The following is an 18,279-nucleotide window of genomic DNA, read 5'->3' as shown; positions in this document are numbered from 1 at the left end:
TATACAAGTTAGCAGACTAATGGCTCTGTCATTCAAAATCTTCCACTTAATTTTTACAAATGAAGACCTAGCGGTTTTAAGAGGTTATCTTGTCCTTTGCTCTATGCAATGACTCCTAAAACAAACCTAAACAGATGGCAGTCTTTGCTAGCTAAAGGCTTCTCAGAGATCTCCCTTTTTGACCAAGGTATGATTAAGCCTAGCAATCCCAGGCTATCCTAAAAGATTCCCTTTTGTTAAAATCTCTTACCCAGCTGAGCCTATCTGCTTTGCTCTAAAGAGAAGGAAATAATAGGACCTTTGATGGTACCTGACAACCCTAGCCAAATTTTAAACTCACAGCATTTTCTTTAGATTTCTCCATGATTTCTCTTTTGTTCTCCTTCATTAAACAGATGAAGACCACTATACACTTATCTGTGGCACAGAAAGAACACTAACATTACTTCCTAATTATGAAACTCAAGTTCTATTCCCTGCGATTTCTCATATGCCACCTTGAACAAGTCATTTCACCTCTGCAGGCTTCAGTGATCTCATCTATAATACGTGCGAACTGGAAAAAATAACCGAGAAACACCAACATTTACGATTCTATAAAATGCATCGAGAAGATTTTAAGTATGAGTGTTACATAAGCTTTGACATAAACAATATATAATCATTTTGAAGATAAGTAGATCTTAATGGGGTAAAAGCAAACTAGATCAAGTAGCCCTAAGACTGTTTATCTTGGAAAATGATAAAAGACGTTTGCAAGAATTCACAAAAATATTAATGTTTTTGAAATCTGTAAGTACGCCTTCTATAGAACACATTCATGGATCCAACAGCTACACATACACATACAACACAAACACACACCTCCCATCATTAAACTTCATCAGAATCATAGAAAATAATATTTTTAACAACTTAACTGATGGGCTTATATATGCTACATAAGGTCTTTGAACTCTGGGGCAATCTCTAGATTTATGGGCAAGCATAGGACCTCAAGCTGTCATTTAACCCAACTGCATCTCATAATGCCATATAAAAATCCCTAATGGAAAATACCAATGATCTCTTGCTTGTATTTACAAAGGGTCTATAAACTCTGTACATAATTTTAAAGACTGAAAGATTAAAAGCTCAAACTATAAGAGAGAAAAGGTTATTTTCCACAGTAAATGTGAAATTTAATTTTTTATCCCTAAGATCTATACCCTCCTTTTACTTAAACATTGACATTTTCCCATAAGAACTGAGAGAATCCACTGTATACAAAGACTTAACACAAATTTCTTAAATTTTATCATCTTTGCTTTTATGTTCCACCTAAAAAGTGCTTTTCTCATGGTGACCACTAGTTAAAACTTAGAAGTATAAAGAACTTCCACTTACATAAGCCATCTGTTTAAGTAGTTAAACTCTTAGAAAGTAGAATGGCAGTTGCTAGGAGCTTCAAGTAAGGAGAAAGGAGTATAACTGTTTGATGGGTAATAAGAGTTTCTTTTGCAATATGAAAAAGTTCTAGAGATCCATTGCACAACAATATGCATATAGTTAACACTATTGTCTTATACAATTAAGAACAGTTAAGATGGTAAATTATATTTTTTGTGTTTCTTTACCACATAAAAATAGAATGAAATACTTAATTGAGACCATAAATAGGCTAAATGCCGGGACAAAGTACATTAACTTTAAAGCCTGACACTAGTAAGATTGGACTTGCCACCCCCCAGAGATCTAGAGCAACCAGCATTTGCTGAATGCCTACTATGTTTGTAGGCACTGTACTGCCCTTCACAAATGCTTTCTCACTTAAAGAGGAGGAACCAAAAAACTCTATCTGTGCTTATTAGTCAAATATTTCTATGGTATAATTATATTCAATTTCAGGTAGCTGCTAGAGTCAACGATTAGGGAATTTTTTTTTTTTTTAAACACAGAGAAAATGGCTAATTTCAGTAGCACCCATACAAATAGTTGAAGTAGATTAAGGAACCTTAATAAAATTCTCCAAAAAGTTTGCCATTTATATACATAAAATAAATAAGCATTTCACTTACAGGGAAATACTCATATTGTCCTTTGGTGTGAAGAAAATAACCCTAGTATTTCCATCTCTGGAGGAGTCATCAGATTTGTGGCTATAAGACTGAGTAGGTCTGTGGTGTTCTCTTTTTGAAATACGATTATTAGAAATTTTACTGGCTACATTCAGATGGGTGCACATTCTGTCTGTCTTGGATAATTCCTTGGTAGTAGCAGACTGGCATGGGCCTCCTTTCCTTTCAAAGAACAAGGTGACAGGTCGGTCCTTCTGGGGTGGGTGAGCAGGAAGGCTGTCTTTTGGAAGAAGAGCTGCATCTTTTACTGATACTGATGGAGGCCCTACTACATTGGGCTCTTCCTTATTTGGGGTATTCAGAATAAGGAGGGAAGATGGCCTCTCTGCTCTTTGCTCTGAGGGATGGAAAGATGGTGCCAGGAAGGACTCCCCAGTTCTTGGCTTTTCAACTGTCTTGAAGGCTTTACGCTCCTTCTCTAAAATACCTGTCTGCTGACGAATCTGTTGCATCATCTCTCTTTCATTCTGCTGCTGCAACTGCTTTTGCCTTTCTTCCTTCTCAATGTTTAGCTTTTCTAACTTCTTCAGCACAGTATTAGAAGAATCTGTATTCAAAGATGTAACAACTTGATTTTCTTCTGGAAAGTGGTACTTTCTGGCTTCCCTGTTGATATCCGAAGTGAGAGCTGAAAGTGTTTCTTCACTTTCTAATAGCTTGTTTCTCTGGATACTTGTATCTAGTTGGGAACTTGTTTTCAGTGGGTCTTGTTGAGGAATATAAAAAAACGTAGGCAAACTATTTGAAATAAAGGGGTCTCTCAGCTGTGGCTTACAGGTAATAGATTCAGAACTGCAAACCAGTTTTTCCTTCATAGTCCCATTCTTCAAATAGACTGAGTCAGAGGATGCCCCCTTTTCAATCAAAGTATAGTTAGTCTCACCTGAGGCACTGATGGCATTGTTCTGTGAATCAAATTTTGGACTGCTGGATATTTTAGGTGACTGAAGCTGCAAGTCTCCTTCATCTAAAGTTATGGATTCCAGTTTGCTCTTCTGGCTTTCCTCACAACTCAGAAGTTCCAAGCTTTCTTGAGAGCTTTCACTGTCAGGTGTACCCTGTAGAGACTGAAGGGCTTCCGGCATCAGTTCTGTAGACCACCTACGTTCCTCAGAAGGAGACACGCCACCAAGAGAACGAACTTTCAACAATTCTAAACTAAATATAGCCTGCTCAAGTTCTCTCATTCTCCGACTTTCTCTTTTGGCCCGACCTACTTTTTTTTGGTGGAGATCCTCCAAGGACTTAGGTCTCTCTCTGACAATCACTTCTTCCTGCAAGTCTGCACCACTGTGGCTTCTGGCTCTCTCCTGTCGCTTGTTTGGGGACTCTTTCAAGCAGTCTGTTGAGCTTTCTTGGCTAATTCGATTACTCTCTATCACAGACTTACATTCCTTTATAGCTTTAACTCTGTTATCAAAGGAACAATCCTCCCATTCTGAAGGGTCTGAACCCTGGATTTCCAGAGCTCCAGATGGCTCAGTATTTGCCAATCCAAGTTCTAGTTTTGTTTCTTTCAGTCTTTGTTCTTTTAAAACTTTAAACCTATAGAAAAACAGGGAAAAATGGGTTAGAGGTTATCTTCTACTTACTATTGGAGAAAATACATTTTACTGAGAATTTAAGAAATATATGGAAAGTTCCAGATTTTTCTTCTTAAGCTAACTTGGATGCACATTTCATAATTCCATTCCTATGAGTGAGATGATATTTTAAGATTATTAATTAATTAATTAAATTATTAAGTGCATTATTTCTACTAGGATATTCTAGTCAAAACATAAATTAACTCAGAAGTAAAGCTATTTAAAAAATATCTTTAAGATAAACCTTAAAATGAAATTAAAGTTTCTAAAGGTAAAAACAACTGAATATTGCCAATTTTTAAAGATTCAACTGAATGTAAAAGTTAACTCTTAGCAGTTATAACCATAGATCATGTAGGTTTTCAATCCAATTTAATTCAATAAACATCTACTTGGCTTCTATTATAGACCACACAATGTGGGTTAAAACTGCTAGGAGTATAATAGCCTACTGGAGAAGACAAAATTATACATAACCAATTCTAATACAAGTTAGACAAGTGTTGGAGCAGAAGCAAAAAATATTTGAAAAGAAAGAAGGAGTAACTATCATGGCAACAAAGATTACCTTTGTCTTGCTCTGAATCCTCTACAAATTGATTGCAAAAGGATGATTTTGTTTCTTTGTTCTTGATACCTCTTACTTTCCCTGTAGCCTTTCCATCTTGCCTGAATGCAGAGAGCAGCCATATGTCTCCGTCTGTAATATTCCTTCCATCTCTGCTGGATGATGATAGTTGCAGTCCGGAGCTCCAAATACCTCTGCCTCTCTAAGTGAGCACGCCAGGAGGCCTGGAGCAGAGTGGCTGCACTAGCCATAACTAAAACATCCTTCTGCACAGCTACACTTCTGACTTGCTTCTGATTTAGGTAATTCCTCCAGAATCGCTGTGGGGAAAACAATAAAAACTGCTGTCTTATCTTATGCCATATTTTCACAGAAAAAAAAAATATTATGTCACAATTAAAGGTTAAGTGGCTAGAGTTAAATTGCACATGATTAAAATGGGGGGAAAAAAAGTTTTCCTTTTTGAGATATGCCTGACTAAAACAACTCTTCTAGAAAATACAACTTCAATGAATTACAGAACTTAAAATAATTTAAATTTTTTTGATGCTTTAACAAATTACATTATCTTCTCATGCTACAGTTTGCCAATATTAATGGATTTAAGGTCAACATGCACATGTTTCAAAAATTAAGATTCTAAAGATTTTCTTACATAAACAAAAAAGGTCTATGGAGGAGAACAGTTATACAAATCAATGAGAGGGAAAATAAGGCAGAAAAATACGAAATAAGATACCTATCATCCAAGATGAGTACAGAGCAACAACAATGTATATTATAACTCTCAAATATTTTCAGGAAACTACCAAACAAAAATAACTATGTCATCAAAAATTAAGGCATATAACTCCTTTGCCCCAACCATACCTTGTAAGATATTGTAGCTATAAATTTAATTTAATTTAAACTCAACTTTATCAGTATTTATCAATAGTCTATTATTATATACCTATTATTGTAATACGTAATCTGTTGGGTGAAATGAACATTTCAAAAATGAACAGGAGTAGTGCCTGGGTGGCTCTGTAGGTTAAGCATCAGACTCCTGGTTTCAGCTCAGGTCATGATTTCATGGTCATGAGATCAAGCACTGTGTCAGGCTCTGCACTCAGTAGGGAGTCTGCTTGAGATTCTCTTTCTCCGCTCTCCCTCTGCCCCTCTCCCTGTGCATTCTCTCTTTCTCTCTCTCTCTCTCAAATACATAAATAAACATGAATGTTTAAAAAAGATGAATAGGACACATTCTCATCTCTGAAGAAGTTTATATTCTTATTCAAATGTTTCACAGTAAAATTCTGATTACTAAAATAAAGGCCACATTAACTAGCAAATCTCATGGGAGGAATCCTTTGCTTCCAACCTGGATAATGATGGATGCCTGTCTCAAATGGAGAAAATGCTGCCTACACAGCAGAACCCTGAACCATCGCTGCAACAATATGATCCTGCGGAGCACCTCTTGGTGAAGCAGATCTTGTAGGTGCTGTCGTTCCTGCTCCTTTAGGAACACCTACCAAAAAGAAGAAAGATGAGGAATACAGCTTAAGAAGAAAGGAGAAATTTATTGCCATGAATCAACCTTTCTGTGGTAAGCTTCTTTAGAGAAGAATACAATAGTAGACATGAAAAGCAGTACTAACAAACATTTCTATCCATTTAAAGAAGTCATTCTCAAATTAAAATAGAGACATTAAAATATAGAAGAGAAAATGGAAAAATGGGTATGATTATAAAATTCCCAGTCTTAGAGATTGGGATATATTATTCCCTTGGGAAATTCACTGCCCTCATGAGACAAGGTACCACTGAAAACGTCATTTTTCCTGTTTTCAAGGATATTAGTTAGGGTGGGGGGAGAAAAGTTGAGAAACACAGATCTTGAAGTTTGATGATAATATGAATAAACCAGTAACAATAGTCTTTTTGAAACCCAGTATGCATCAAAAGTTTCTTGCTACCCAAGGCTATTAACCAGTTTATTTACTCTTTCCTTCTATTAATAAATCTTTGGGGTATAGGATAAAGCAAATATAACTTAGATATAGACCCTCTGGAAATACGATTTGCACTTTACCCTTAAAAGCAGTTGGACAGAAATAACTGTATATAAAGTATATTATATAAGGTATATTAACTGAATATTAAGGTATACAGTGGGTTATTTTGATATATGTATCCACTGTAATTATCACAAACTAATTAACATACCCATCACCTTCCATGTCTGTCAAAAATTTTAAACTATTTTAAAAAAAGAAGAGATAGATATTAGATACACACACAAAAAAAAACCCCATAAACTGTAAGGGCAAAAGACAGAGGTTTCTACCTGAGCAAAACAAGGAGCTGGAAATAATAACAAATGTACATGTTCAGGGCAGCACAGACAGGGTCAACAGAACAATCAGTCTTCATAAAGGAGATAGTAAATGGTATGAAGTCATGATATGGAGGTTCTTGAAGAGAGAGATGTTTGAATTTAATGGGGAGGTTATCATGGGATTAGTATTAAGCAGGAAGCCAACATAAAAGAAGGAGGTATATTAAGATTATGATTTTGATACTATGGGTAGAATGAGGTAAATGGAATGACAAAGACTGAAATCGGATGAGGGATCTGTTTACTGTAAAAGAAATATAAGTGAGAGCTAAGGAACAAACTAAAATGCAAGTAGTAGGAATGAAGAAAAAGGGAGAGATACTCTGAGAATCATTTGTGAGGAAAAAAAGAAAAAGAACTTTGTAAAAGGATTAAAGTGAAGGCTAGGACAAATCTCATAACCTAGAAGAAGGATGACAGAGATAAAAGGCAGTTGATAAATTAAGGACAGTGGGAAAATCTGGGTAAGGTCACTGAGCAAGTTGAGTTGAAGATTTCAGTAGAATACCTGGGAGGAGATTGTTTTTAGGCAGTTAAAACTATGGGCAGAACTGGAGCACTGGCCAGAAGCTCTTTGGTTGATACGAACGATATTAAGTAAAAATCTTGGTCTAATCAATTTCCCATAATGATTCTGGTACACTAACTTTTTCGTAAATATTCTCATGGGGAAAGATTGCCATTATTATTTTAATATAAAAATGTACCCAAATTTGATAAGGACTGTATATATTATATTTACCATGGATTTTCCAACTTGGTAATTATCCGAATTAAGATTTATTTTCCTGAAGAAATCCTGAATGTTAAATTTGGATGGAATAATATTTCGGGGAAGAAGTACATGGAAGTGGCTCACAAAATCCTGAAAAATGAAAAGAAAAATGTTGTAAAATCACAAGAAAATTGTATGTAAACATGGTCCTAAAGCAGCTAATTGTCCTTTTATTGATCCTTTCCTCATCTTTTAAACAGACTAAAACCAAGAAATTACTTCTTAATTTAAAAAATTACAGTTAATTTGTAAAATGGCGGTGGGGGGTGGAGAGAAGATAGTGAATTCTACATATTTTGTTATGAAAGGGGAATTGAAGAAGAAAAAAGCAGAAACTAATGGTCCCTTTTGAGAAAGCTAAATTAATGACCAAAGAAAAAGTTATTTAATAACTGAAATATTTAGCAGAAAAATATGCAAAGGTGTCAGAGTATAACTGAGAACAAAGCTTTCCCTCCCAGAAACAGCAAAGAACCTGCTCAGCTGCTGAAAATCTTCACCATAATTTCTATATACAACAGTTAATGAGAATAACTGTAAGCCTTGTTGGCAGCTTACCATGAAAGAAAATTTTGCTGAGGTAACTTTGCAGAAAACTAAATGGAATCTTTTGAACTAGACAGTTCTGATTGAACTATTTCAATTACTGGAGTAATCAGTAGGAAGAACTACTGTGTTATGAGTAAACTTAGTACTGGCAAAATTCAGATAAAATGAGAATAGCCAGGAACCGGATTTTATCACAACACAAGTTTAATATGATTGCTGCCCTTCAATGGAAGTGAGTACTCTCTATCCCTCTTCAATTCTGTATACAAAAGATGGAATGCAAATGAAGAAATAGGAGAAATAAACAAGTGAGTCCCAAATAAAAAATAAGCAAGACACAGGAATAACTTACTTAAGTGTATATAATTTAAATATCACTATAAAAGCATAACCTGGAAAGAATATTTGCAGCTGTATCCGGATTGGCGAATTCGAACTGTCTCCAGCATTCCAGTGTACCGAAGCTGTCGAAGCACCAAGGCATCATTGAATCTTAATGGCAGCTAAAACAAAACAAATGGAAAAAAGATTAACTCATATAAAGACAGCTCCAAATTAATGTTTCTCTAATAACTATGGTTAACTTTCATAGAATTCTTTTTTATGATGGAATTTCATAACATATTTGCTTCTCAGATTTTTAGGAAACACTAAATCAAGCCCATATACATACCAAAAAGACAGGTAAGTACAAAAATTAGAAGGGTACCTACAGAAAATACAGAACACTGTTTTCATTTAAAAGATTATATATAGCTCTTCCCTCTACTTACTCTCAAGAAAATGTAAAACCTGGTTTGAAGTAAGTGGAGCTAGAAGCTCTGACTTACAGGACATTTTTACCTTTTCAGCATTAGAGCGAATGCATTTTACAAAATAGGGTTCTGCTTGACCAAGTGTCTCCATCAGCTTGCTTAATGAGGCCTGCAATACAGAGCAACGTATTAAGCATTTTCTCCCATTTCAAACTGGCAGAAAATAATTTACAAATACAAACAATAATGTTGGCAAGCTATGCTGAAACAATGGTATACACAGAAAGAGCTTTCTTTCTCAAGAGAATTGTGTATACTTCCATACTGATTAAATTAAGGAGAAGGATGGTAGTTTAATCATAGAGCTGATATTTTGGCAACAGTATAAATTGCAGATATGTTACAGAATAATATAAGTCTAGAATAAATTTTTCACTTTTCTTCACATTTCATGAAACCATTTACTCAAATTCATGTGTTCCTAAAACAACTTTGAAAATCTCTAGTAGGGTATCCACTAGCTATTAGTCCCCCACTTTCAGTGTTCATGCTAGTGATGTCCCCTCTTTCATTCCTGATACTGATAATTTGTACTTTACCTCTTTTTTTTCCTGATTAATCTAGCTAGAGGTTTATAGCTTTTTTTTTTTTTATCTTATCAAAGAACCAACTTTTTGGTTTTGTATTTTTCCTCTATTATTTTTGTTTTCAATTTCACTGATTTCTGTTTTTTGTCTTTATCATTTCATTCCATCTGCTTGCTTTGGAATTAGTTATATGTTTTTCTTTTGCTAGTTTCCTAAGAGAGAAGCTTATGTTATTGATTTGAGATCTTTTTCCTTTCATTAAAAGCATTTAATGTTATCAATGAACCTTGGATCACTGCTTTAGCTACACTGCACAAACTTTGATATTTCACTTTCATTTAAAATATTTTAAAAATCTCTTTGACTCAAGTATTATTTAGATGTCTGCCTTTTATTTTCCAAATATCTGGGGATTATTATCTTTCCTTTATTGATTTCTGGTTTAAATCCACATTATGGTCAGATAACATATTTTGTTTTTTAGTATTCCATTTATCTATTGGCTTCTCTGTTACATTTCTTTGTAGTATTTTTTAGTGGCTGCTCTACGGATTATAATATGGAAACTTAACTTGTCACAGTCTACTCAGAGTTAGTATTTTATGACTTCAAGTAAAACTTAGAAGCCTTATAAGCATACGGATTCCTATTATTACTGTCATATATATTATAGCAATATAAAAATTTTTTTTTACTTTTAAGTGCTCTTTTTTTTCCTCAGAAATGTTTATTGTAGTATAAAATACATAAAATAAAACGCTTAAATCACAAGTATACAGTTTGACAGATTTTCACAAAAGGAACACATTCTTGTATCCAAAGCCCAACTCAATAAACAAAATATTACCAGAACCTCCTGCTGCTATAAACGAACTATCTTTGAAAAAATAATCCTTTTTAGATATCTTTTCCTCTTATTATAAGGCTAATATATAATTATTATAGAAAACTTAAGACATAGATATATGTTCAAAGAATAAAATTCAGCTTGACAATTATATAATTGTTATTTGATTTATTATGATCACATTTATTGCCAAATGCCCAGTCACAATAAAAGGAAATGGATTTCTATGCATATAAAACTAAAATAAAACCAGAAAATACCAGCAATCCCATTTAGTTAAATATAAATGGGAGAACGAAGTTTAAAATGTATATAGAAAAAAAAATACACATTATGTTAACAGTGACTGTATCTGGGCAGTAGGGCTTAAAGGCAGGTTTTATTTATAGTATCAGTTTTCTGCTGCCTGTCTCCTCACACTGAAAACAATGAAGTACTCTCTGGGATATCCACCACCCACACATAAAGGGATGAAAAAGAGAGACAGCTGACTTTTCCACCCCTGTTACTTCTCTCCAAAACGACCACTATAATATGGCTTTTAAGTCATATGTATCATCTTCCATTCAGGTATCTTGCAGATGATCTTGACTTTTCAATGTCATTCTGAATGAAATAGAGTCCTCTAAAGAAAGCCCTTTTTTAAATAAAAAGGTAAAATAAAAAATAACCTGAAACTGGGCACTGATACTGGGAGGCTTTTTCTTCTTGTGCAAATGAAGAAGAGACTTGGTGATGCGATCCTGTAGCGTCAGTCTTGTCAGGTGCTTTAAAGAATTTACCTCTAGCAAGTGCTAAAAAGAAGCGAGAAAAATCATATTCCTCACATAAATTAATCAAAGAACAGGAAAAACAAAGTTATAATCCAGTTTTCATTATCACCTATGTATAATGACTATGGTGAATATGAGAGACTGGATATTCAACATCCATCCATCTTCCTCCTGTTTTCCTGCAGAAGCTTTCCAACTAAAAAGAAAACTGCATTTCTCAAATTCTCTTACATCTGGGTTCCAGGTGCAATTTAAGCTTATCATTTAAAATCCCACATGTGAAACTAGAAAGATATAACTGAACCAGAGACTTTGATTATGAGCTTCTGTTTCTTCTGACAAGCAGGCACATCAAAGGACTTTAGCTTTTTTGAGATCCCAAAGTCCAGGTACTACCTTTATGAGTTGAGAGGCAGAGTACAGAGAATTTGTGTTGTCACTGAAACTCTAGGTAAATGCACCTTAGCCCTGGAGCCAATAGTTGTAGCTGCTCCTTTCTGATTTCTGGATCATACTACAGGTAGTGTGTGCCTGAAAGCAGCAGCTAGAATGGCAGGTTCCTACTTTCCTAGCTGATTACAGCAGGAGTCAGTTCTGCACTACACTTAGAAACTCCAAGACTTCTAATGATTTTGTAAGTGCCTCTTTGAATTAAGTCCTTTTCTACTTAAAAATATCCATAGTTGGGGCACCTCGGTGGCTCAGAGGGTTAAGCCTCTGCCTTTGGCTCGGGTCATGATCCCAGTGTCCTGGGATCGAGCCCTACATTGGGCTCTCTGCTCGGCGAGAAGCCTGCTTCCCCCTTTCTCTCTGCCTGCCTCTCTGCCTACTTGTGATCTCTCTCTCTCTCTGTCAAATAAATAAATAAAATCTTAAAAAAAAAAAATATCCACAGTTACTATTATTATCTGTAACTGAATCCTGATTCACAGAGACAATAAATTAAATTCAATCCAAAGGCCACACACATTAACTAGAAATATACAGAGAAAAACAAAACAAAACATCAACCCTATCAACCATAATCCCGATATACTAATTACTAATCTTACAATAACAAAATAGGAGTTATACATAAAGCAACTAAAGAATATAAAATAGGGCATTAATGAAGTATTTGAGAGCTTTTGTAGCCATTCACAATTTTTAAAATCATACTATATTTATGGCAGTGAGTCTGGCCAAGGAAAGAATGTATCTGTACGTATGTACAACTATATAAGGTTATTCAAAAAGTACTAAAAATTTTATTGTATGAGAAGCACAGAACTGAGTTAAAAACATGACAAATTTAAGTCTAAAAAATATTAATTCTGACAATATAAACACTTAAAAATATAAATCTTCAAGTGGCAACAACTATAATACATATTTTAACAAATGCAACTAAATAAAATTTTTCCAACAATGACAAATACTTATTATCAATACAGAAGAACTATAAAAATTCCTTTAAGAACTCATCCCACAATTATAAATGAACAAAAGATCTGAAACAGCTGATTCTCAAATAAAGCACAAATGACAAATAACATAATGACAATTCAACCTGACTTATAATCAAAGAAAAGAACATTTCTTTTGAAGAGATTTTCTGGGGCACCTGGGTGGCTCAGTTGGTTAAATATCTGCTTTCAGCTCAGATTCTGATCTCAGAGAGATCAAGGCCTGCCATTGGGGCTCCCTGCTCTGTGGAGAACCTGTGCTTCTCCCTCTCCCTCTACCCCTCACCCCAGCTTATTCTTGCTTTCTCACGTTCAAATAAATAAAACCTTTAAAAAAAAAAACAGATTTTCTAAAAAAAAAAAAAAAAAATGAATAGAACTTCTGCATATCGGATTGGCAACATAACAAAGATTAACAAAATCTAGTATTTGCGAGATTGTGAACAAATAAACATAATTATGCACTGTTCTTAGGAATATAAATCAGTATAACTTTCCCAATAAACAATTTCACTTATAGGTATTTAAGGAGATTATCAAAGAAGATCTGAAAGTTATTTCTGACAATGTACTTCAAAAAACAGTGAAAAACAAGAGAAATACAATTATATAGAATTATTTTCATAAAGTCTTCTTTAGCCACACAACTAAAGACTACACAGTTCATAAATATACTGTTACCTGAATTTACTGACATGGCAAAATATTTGCAACTACTCTGACAAAATACCATATAATCAGGAACAAGACAAGGATATCCACTGCTTTCCTCTTGTCATTTTTATTCAACATAGTACTGAAGTCCTAGCCCCAGCAATCAGACAACAAAAACAAAAATATAAGAGGCAGCCATGTTGGTCAAGAGGAAGTTAAACTGATACTGTTAGCAAATGACATAATATTATACATAAAAAACTCTAAAGGCTGACACAAAACTATTAGAAATAATAAATGAATGCAGTGGTTAGAGAATACAAAATTAATACCAAAAATCTGTTGTTTCTATATACTAATAATGAATAGCAGAAAGAGAAATTAAGAAAACAGTTCCATTTGCAATTGCACCAAATAGATTAAAATACCTTTGAATAAACTTAATCAAGAAGGTTAAAGACCTGTACTATGAAAACAAAATACACCGATGAAAGAAACTAAAGATGACAAATAAATGGAAACATATTCCATGCTCAAGGATTGGAAGAGTTAATATTTGTTAGAATGCCCATACTACCCAAAGCAATCTATAGATTCAATGCAATCCCTATCAAAATACCAAAAGCATTTTTCACATAAGTAGAAAAATAATCTTACAACTGGTAAGGAACCACAAAAGACCCTGAAGAGCCAAAGCAACTTGAAAAATGAAGAACAAAACTAGAGGTATCAAAATCCCAGATTTCAAGATATACTACCAAGCTATATTAATCGAAACTATGGTACTGGCACCAAAACAGACATAAAGTCAATGGAACAGAATACAGAGCCCAGAAATAAACCCATGCTTACATGATCAATCTGTGACAAAGACAAGAATATACAAAGATCTCTTCAATAAAAGGTATTGGGAAAATTGAACAGCTACATGCAAAAGAATGAAACTGGACCACTTTCTCACACCATACTCAAAAGTATGATACTCAAATTTGGATTAAAGATCTAAATGTGAGACCCAAAACCATAAAAACCCTAGAAAAAAACATAAGCAGTAATCCCTTTGAACACCAGCCTTAGCAACATTTTTCTAGATATGTCTCCTTAGGTAAGGGAAACAAAAGCAAAAATAAATACTAGAACTACATCAAAATAAAAAGCCTTTGCACGGTAAAGGAAACCATCAACCAAATGAAAAGGCAACAAAATAAATGGGAGAAGATATCTGCAAATTATATGACCAATAAGGGGTTAATAAAAATGAAGCAAATAAGAAATGGGCAGAGAACCAAAGAGATATTTTCCAAAGAAGACCTATAGATGGTCAATAGACACAGGAAGAAATGCTCAAAATCACTCATTATCAAGGAAATACAAATCAAAACCACAGTGAGATAGCACCTTATACCTATCAGAATGGCTAGCATCAGAAAGATAAGAAATAACAAGTGTTAGTGAGTATGTGGAGAAAAGGAAACCCTCATGCACTATTGGTGGACCCTAAATTGGTACAGGCACTATGAAAAATAGTATGCAGGTTCCTCAAAAAATTAAAAATAGAAATACCGTATGATTCAGTAATTCCACTACTCAGTATTTACCCAAAGAAAACAAAAACACTAATTCAGACATATACACACCCCTACGTTTATTGCAACATTATTTACAACAGCCAAGATATGGAAGCAATTCAACAGTCAATCAACAAATGAATGGATGAAGAAGAGGTAAGGTGTATGTATTCAAACACACACATATACACAATAGGGCTATTACTCAGCCATAAAAAAGAATGAGATCTAGGCATCTGTGACAACATGGATAGATCAAGAGGGTATTATGCTAAGTGAAGTAAGACAGAGAAAGACAAATACCATATGATTTCACTTATATGTGAAATCCAGAAAACAAAATGAATGAACAGACTCATACAGAAAAAAAGTGATTGTTTCCAGAGGGAAGGGGTGAAACAGAGGGGATTAAGAAATACAAACTTCTAGTTATAAAATAAAAAAGTGACATAGATGAAAAGTACAGCATAGGGAATATAGTCAGTAACGTTATAATAACGTTGTTGGTGACGGGTGGTGAGCACTGAGTAACAAAGAGAATCAATGAATCAACATGTTGTAAACCTGAAACTAGTAAAACACTGTATATAAATTATATGTCAATAAAAATAGAGAAATAGAAGAGATTCCTGTGACTGATAACTGAATAGAATTTTTTATTTCAGGTGTAGCCAACATGAATATTTTTAAACCATATGAAGTTTAAAGAGAAATTATTCATTTGAGGAGAGTACAAAGAATGGTAGAAATAGCTAGACCCAGTGGCATTCAAAATACTAAAAGGCCAATTCTGGAAAGAGCCCAAATGTCCATCAACTGATGAATGGATAAGAAAAATGTGATATATATATATATATATATATATATATATATAGTGTGTGTGTGTGTGTATACACACACATAATGATATTACTCAGCCATCAAAAAGAATGAAATCTTGCCATATGCAACAACATGGATAGAGCTAGAATGAACTAAGTCAGAGAAAGACAAATACCATACAATTTCACTCATGTGTAATTTAAGAAACAAAACGGTGTAGGGGAAGAAGAAAAAGGAGGGGGGAGGCAAACCATAAGAGACTATTAACTATAGAGAATAAAATGAGGATTGATGGAGGGAGGTGAGTGGAGGATAGGTATTAAGGAGGGCACTTGTGATGAGCGTGGGGTGTTCTATGTAAGTGATGAACCCCTAATTTCTACCCCTGAAAACAGTATTACACTGCATGTTAACTAACTAGAATTTAAATAAAAACCTGAAACAAAAACAAAAGACTAAAGAGACAGTGAAGGAAAAAGAGACACAAATGAAAAGATGTTTGATGATAAAGCGGCATCCTTTTTCTTTACATAAAATCTTTTCATGACAAGAGTATAATTACAAACCACGTAACATAAACTTTCTTTGTGCTTCATGGTTTAAAACAGTATCTGCTGGGCACCTGGGTGGCTCAGTTGGTTGAGCATCTGCCTTCAGCTCAGGTCACGGTCCCGGGTCCTGGGATCGAGTCCTGCGTTAGGCTACTGATTCTTCCCTCTGACCCTCCCCCCTCTCATGCTCTCTCTCTTTCATTCTCTCTCTCAAATAAATAAATAAAAATTTAAAAAAATATATCTACCACTACCAGAAACCACATAAGCAGTGCATTATATTTCTTTGGAAACCTAAGAGGCTTTAAGTAGAATAAATAATAACCTCATATTTTTTTGTTTGTTTTTTAAACTAGAGAATCGTGAGAATAAACAGTTCTTTCTCAGTTTTGTTTTTAAATTTTGGAATTCATCAAAAAAGGTGACAAGTGACAGATTTCCTTCTTTGGGATGGTACAAGAGAAAGAAACAGATTTTTCTTCCTTTAGTAAACTCAATACTTTTGGAATGCCATCCAAAAATCTACTATGTAGCTCATGGTAGGAAAATTAAAACCATGGGCCAAATCTTACCCACTGTTTTTATATGGTTGAAAAAAACCACTAAAGTAATATTTAATGACATGTGATAAATTATGTGAAATTCAAATTTCAATGACCAAAAATAAAGATTTACTGGAATATAGTCACATTTACTCAGTTATATATTGTCTATAGCTGCATTTGTGCTACAATAGCACAGTTAAGTAGTTAACAAAGACTAGAGTTCTGTGAGCTTATCTGGACCTTTACAGAAAAACTTGGCTGACTAGTGCTAAATGATAGTAAGTTAGGTAAGTACTAATTAGAAATTATTTAAAATCAGGTAAAATTCAAAATTTGACCTTAACCTGGCTTAAGGATACAAGAAAAGGTGTAAAGGTACAATTACTCAACAAAAATTAATATTTATATTAATATTTCAGATGCTTTCAAACACTAGAATATGAGATATATCACAAATATTTACCTGAACCACTAAACCTAGCCATTCTCTAACAGCCAGTGTTATTTCTAAAATGAATCTAACTAATTACACAAAATTAATCCCTATCTTGGGTACAAATAAGGTATTGCTTATGTTTGATTATTTATAAAGACTGTTTGCATGAGGAATAAAAAATTAAATAGGCACAAAGAGAAAAAAGTTTTTCATAATACTCACCTTTGGAAGGCCAGGCTTGGACTTGAAATTTTTGTTTCTCCTATACAGATAAATCATTACATTTGAAAAATAAGAAACTATTAGAAAAAATGACTGTACACATGAATAATTTCCAGTCTCTACTAAAATAATATATTATATATCCATTTCCAAGATATAAGTCCTTTATATGAACACACTGACTGATTCAACTAAGCAGCACCTTTGGTAATGAAAAATAAGCAAGGAAAAGAGAACGAGAAAAGAAATGCCTGCTCTGTGATACTGGTATAAACAGATTTAAGCCTGATAATCAGTAATGTAAAGTTGTACATTCAAAACTAAAATTCTGTCTTCTTTTGGACATTAATAAAGTTCCATTTTCTTATATCTATAGAGACTTTGTTTCTGTCATTTTAAGACTTTATTTATTTTTTGAAGAATATATATATTATTTATTTATTTGACAGACAGAGATCACAAGTAGGCAGAGAGGCAGGTAGAGGGGGATGGGGAAGCAGGCTCCCTGCCAAGCAGAGAGCCCGATGCGGGGCTCGATCCCAGGACCCTGGAATCATGACAGGAGCTGAAGGCAGAGGTTTTAACCCACTGAGCCACCCAGGCGCCCCCATTTTAAGACTTTAAATAGATGCCTAATTTCATGGATTTTTTATAATATACTTTTTTTTTAAAAAAAACTTATGACTTTCCCCTTTTAGAAATCAAAAATTCTTGGGACACCTCAGTGGCTCAGCTGACATTCAAGTGTCTGCCTTTGGCTCAGGTCATGATTCCAAGGTGCTGGGATCAGGCCCACATCGGGCTCCCTGCTCAGCAGAGAATCTGCTTCTCTCTCTGCCTGCCACTCCCACTGCTTGTGCAATCTCTCTCTAACAAATAAATAAAATCTTTTTTAAAAACTGAAAATTCTCTTTTTTCCTTCTTTATAATTCAATATTATATTTACATCAAGATTATTTTTTTAACAGATAAAGAAAAGAAATAATGCCCAAGGCTTACGAACATGAACTGGGGAGTCAGAAAGGCCTGAGCTTGAATCTAAACTCTACCTAAATCTAAATCCCACTTGGGTAGAATTTTTAACTTCTCTAAGTCT

General features: G+C 34.1%; 1 protein-coding gene across 10 annotated transcripts in view; it reads right to left on the bottom strand.

Annotated features, from left to right (window-relative positions):
- Positions 1-18,279, bottom strand: part of MYO9A (myosin IXA) — a 297,273-nt gene that overhangs the window by 106,024 nt on the left and 172,970 nt on the right. For all 10 annotated transcript variants that reach the window (XM_059180512.1, XM_059180509.1, XM_059180516.1 and 7 more), the window contains 8 exons: positions 17,184-17,223; positions 10,839-10,961; positions 8,822-8,902; positions 8,371-8,481; positions 7,397-7,519; positions 5,635-5,784; positions 4,272-4,591; positions 2,058-3,662 (listed from right to left, as the gene is read on the bottom strand). In XM_059180512.1, the coding sequence (XP_059036495.1) occupies positions 2,058-3,662; positions 4,272-4,591; positions 5,635-5,784; positions 7,397-7,519; positions 8,371-8,481; positions 8,822-8,902; positions 10,839-10,961; positions 17,184-17,223 (2,553 nt within the window). The remainder of the gene's footprint in view (positions 1-2,057; positions 3,663-4,271; positions 4,592-5,634; positions 5,785-7,396; positions 7,520-8,370; positions 8,482-8,821; positions 8,903-10,838; positions 10,962-17,183; positions 17,224-18,279) is intronic.

Source organism: Mustela lutreola, chromosome 7 (genome assembly GCF_030435805.1).
Source record: "Mustela lutreola isolate mMusLut2 chromosome 7, mMusLut2.pri, whole genome shotgun sequence".
Lineage (NCBI taxonomy): Eukaryota > Metazoa > Chordata > Mammalia > Carnivora > Mustelidae > Mustela > Mustela lutreola.
The sequence above is the reverse complement of the archived record's forward strand: the minus strand, read 5'-3'. Positions and strand labels throughout refer to the sequence as shown.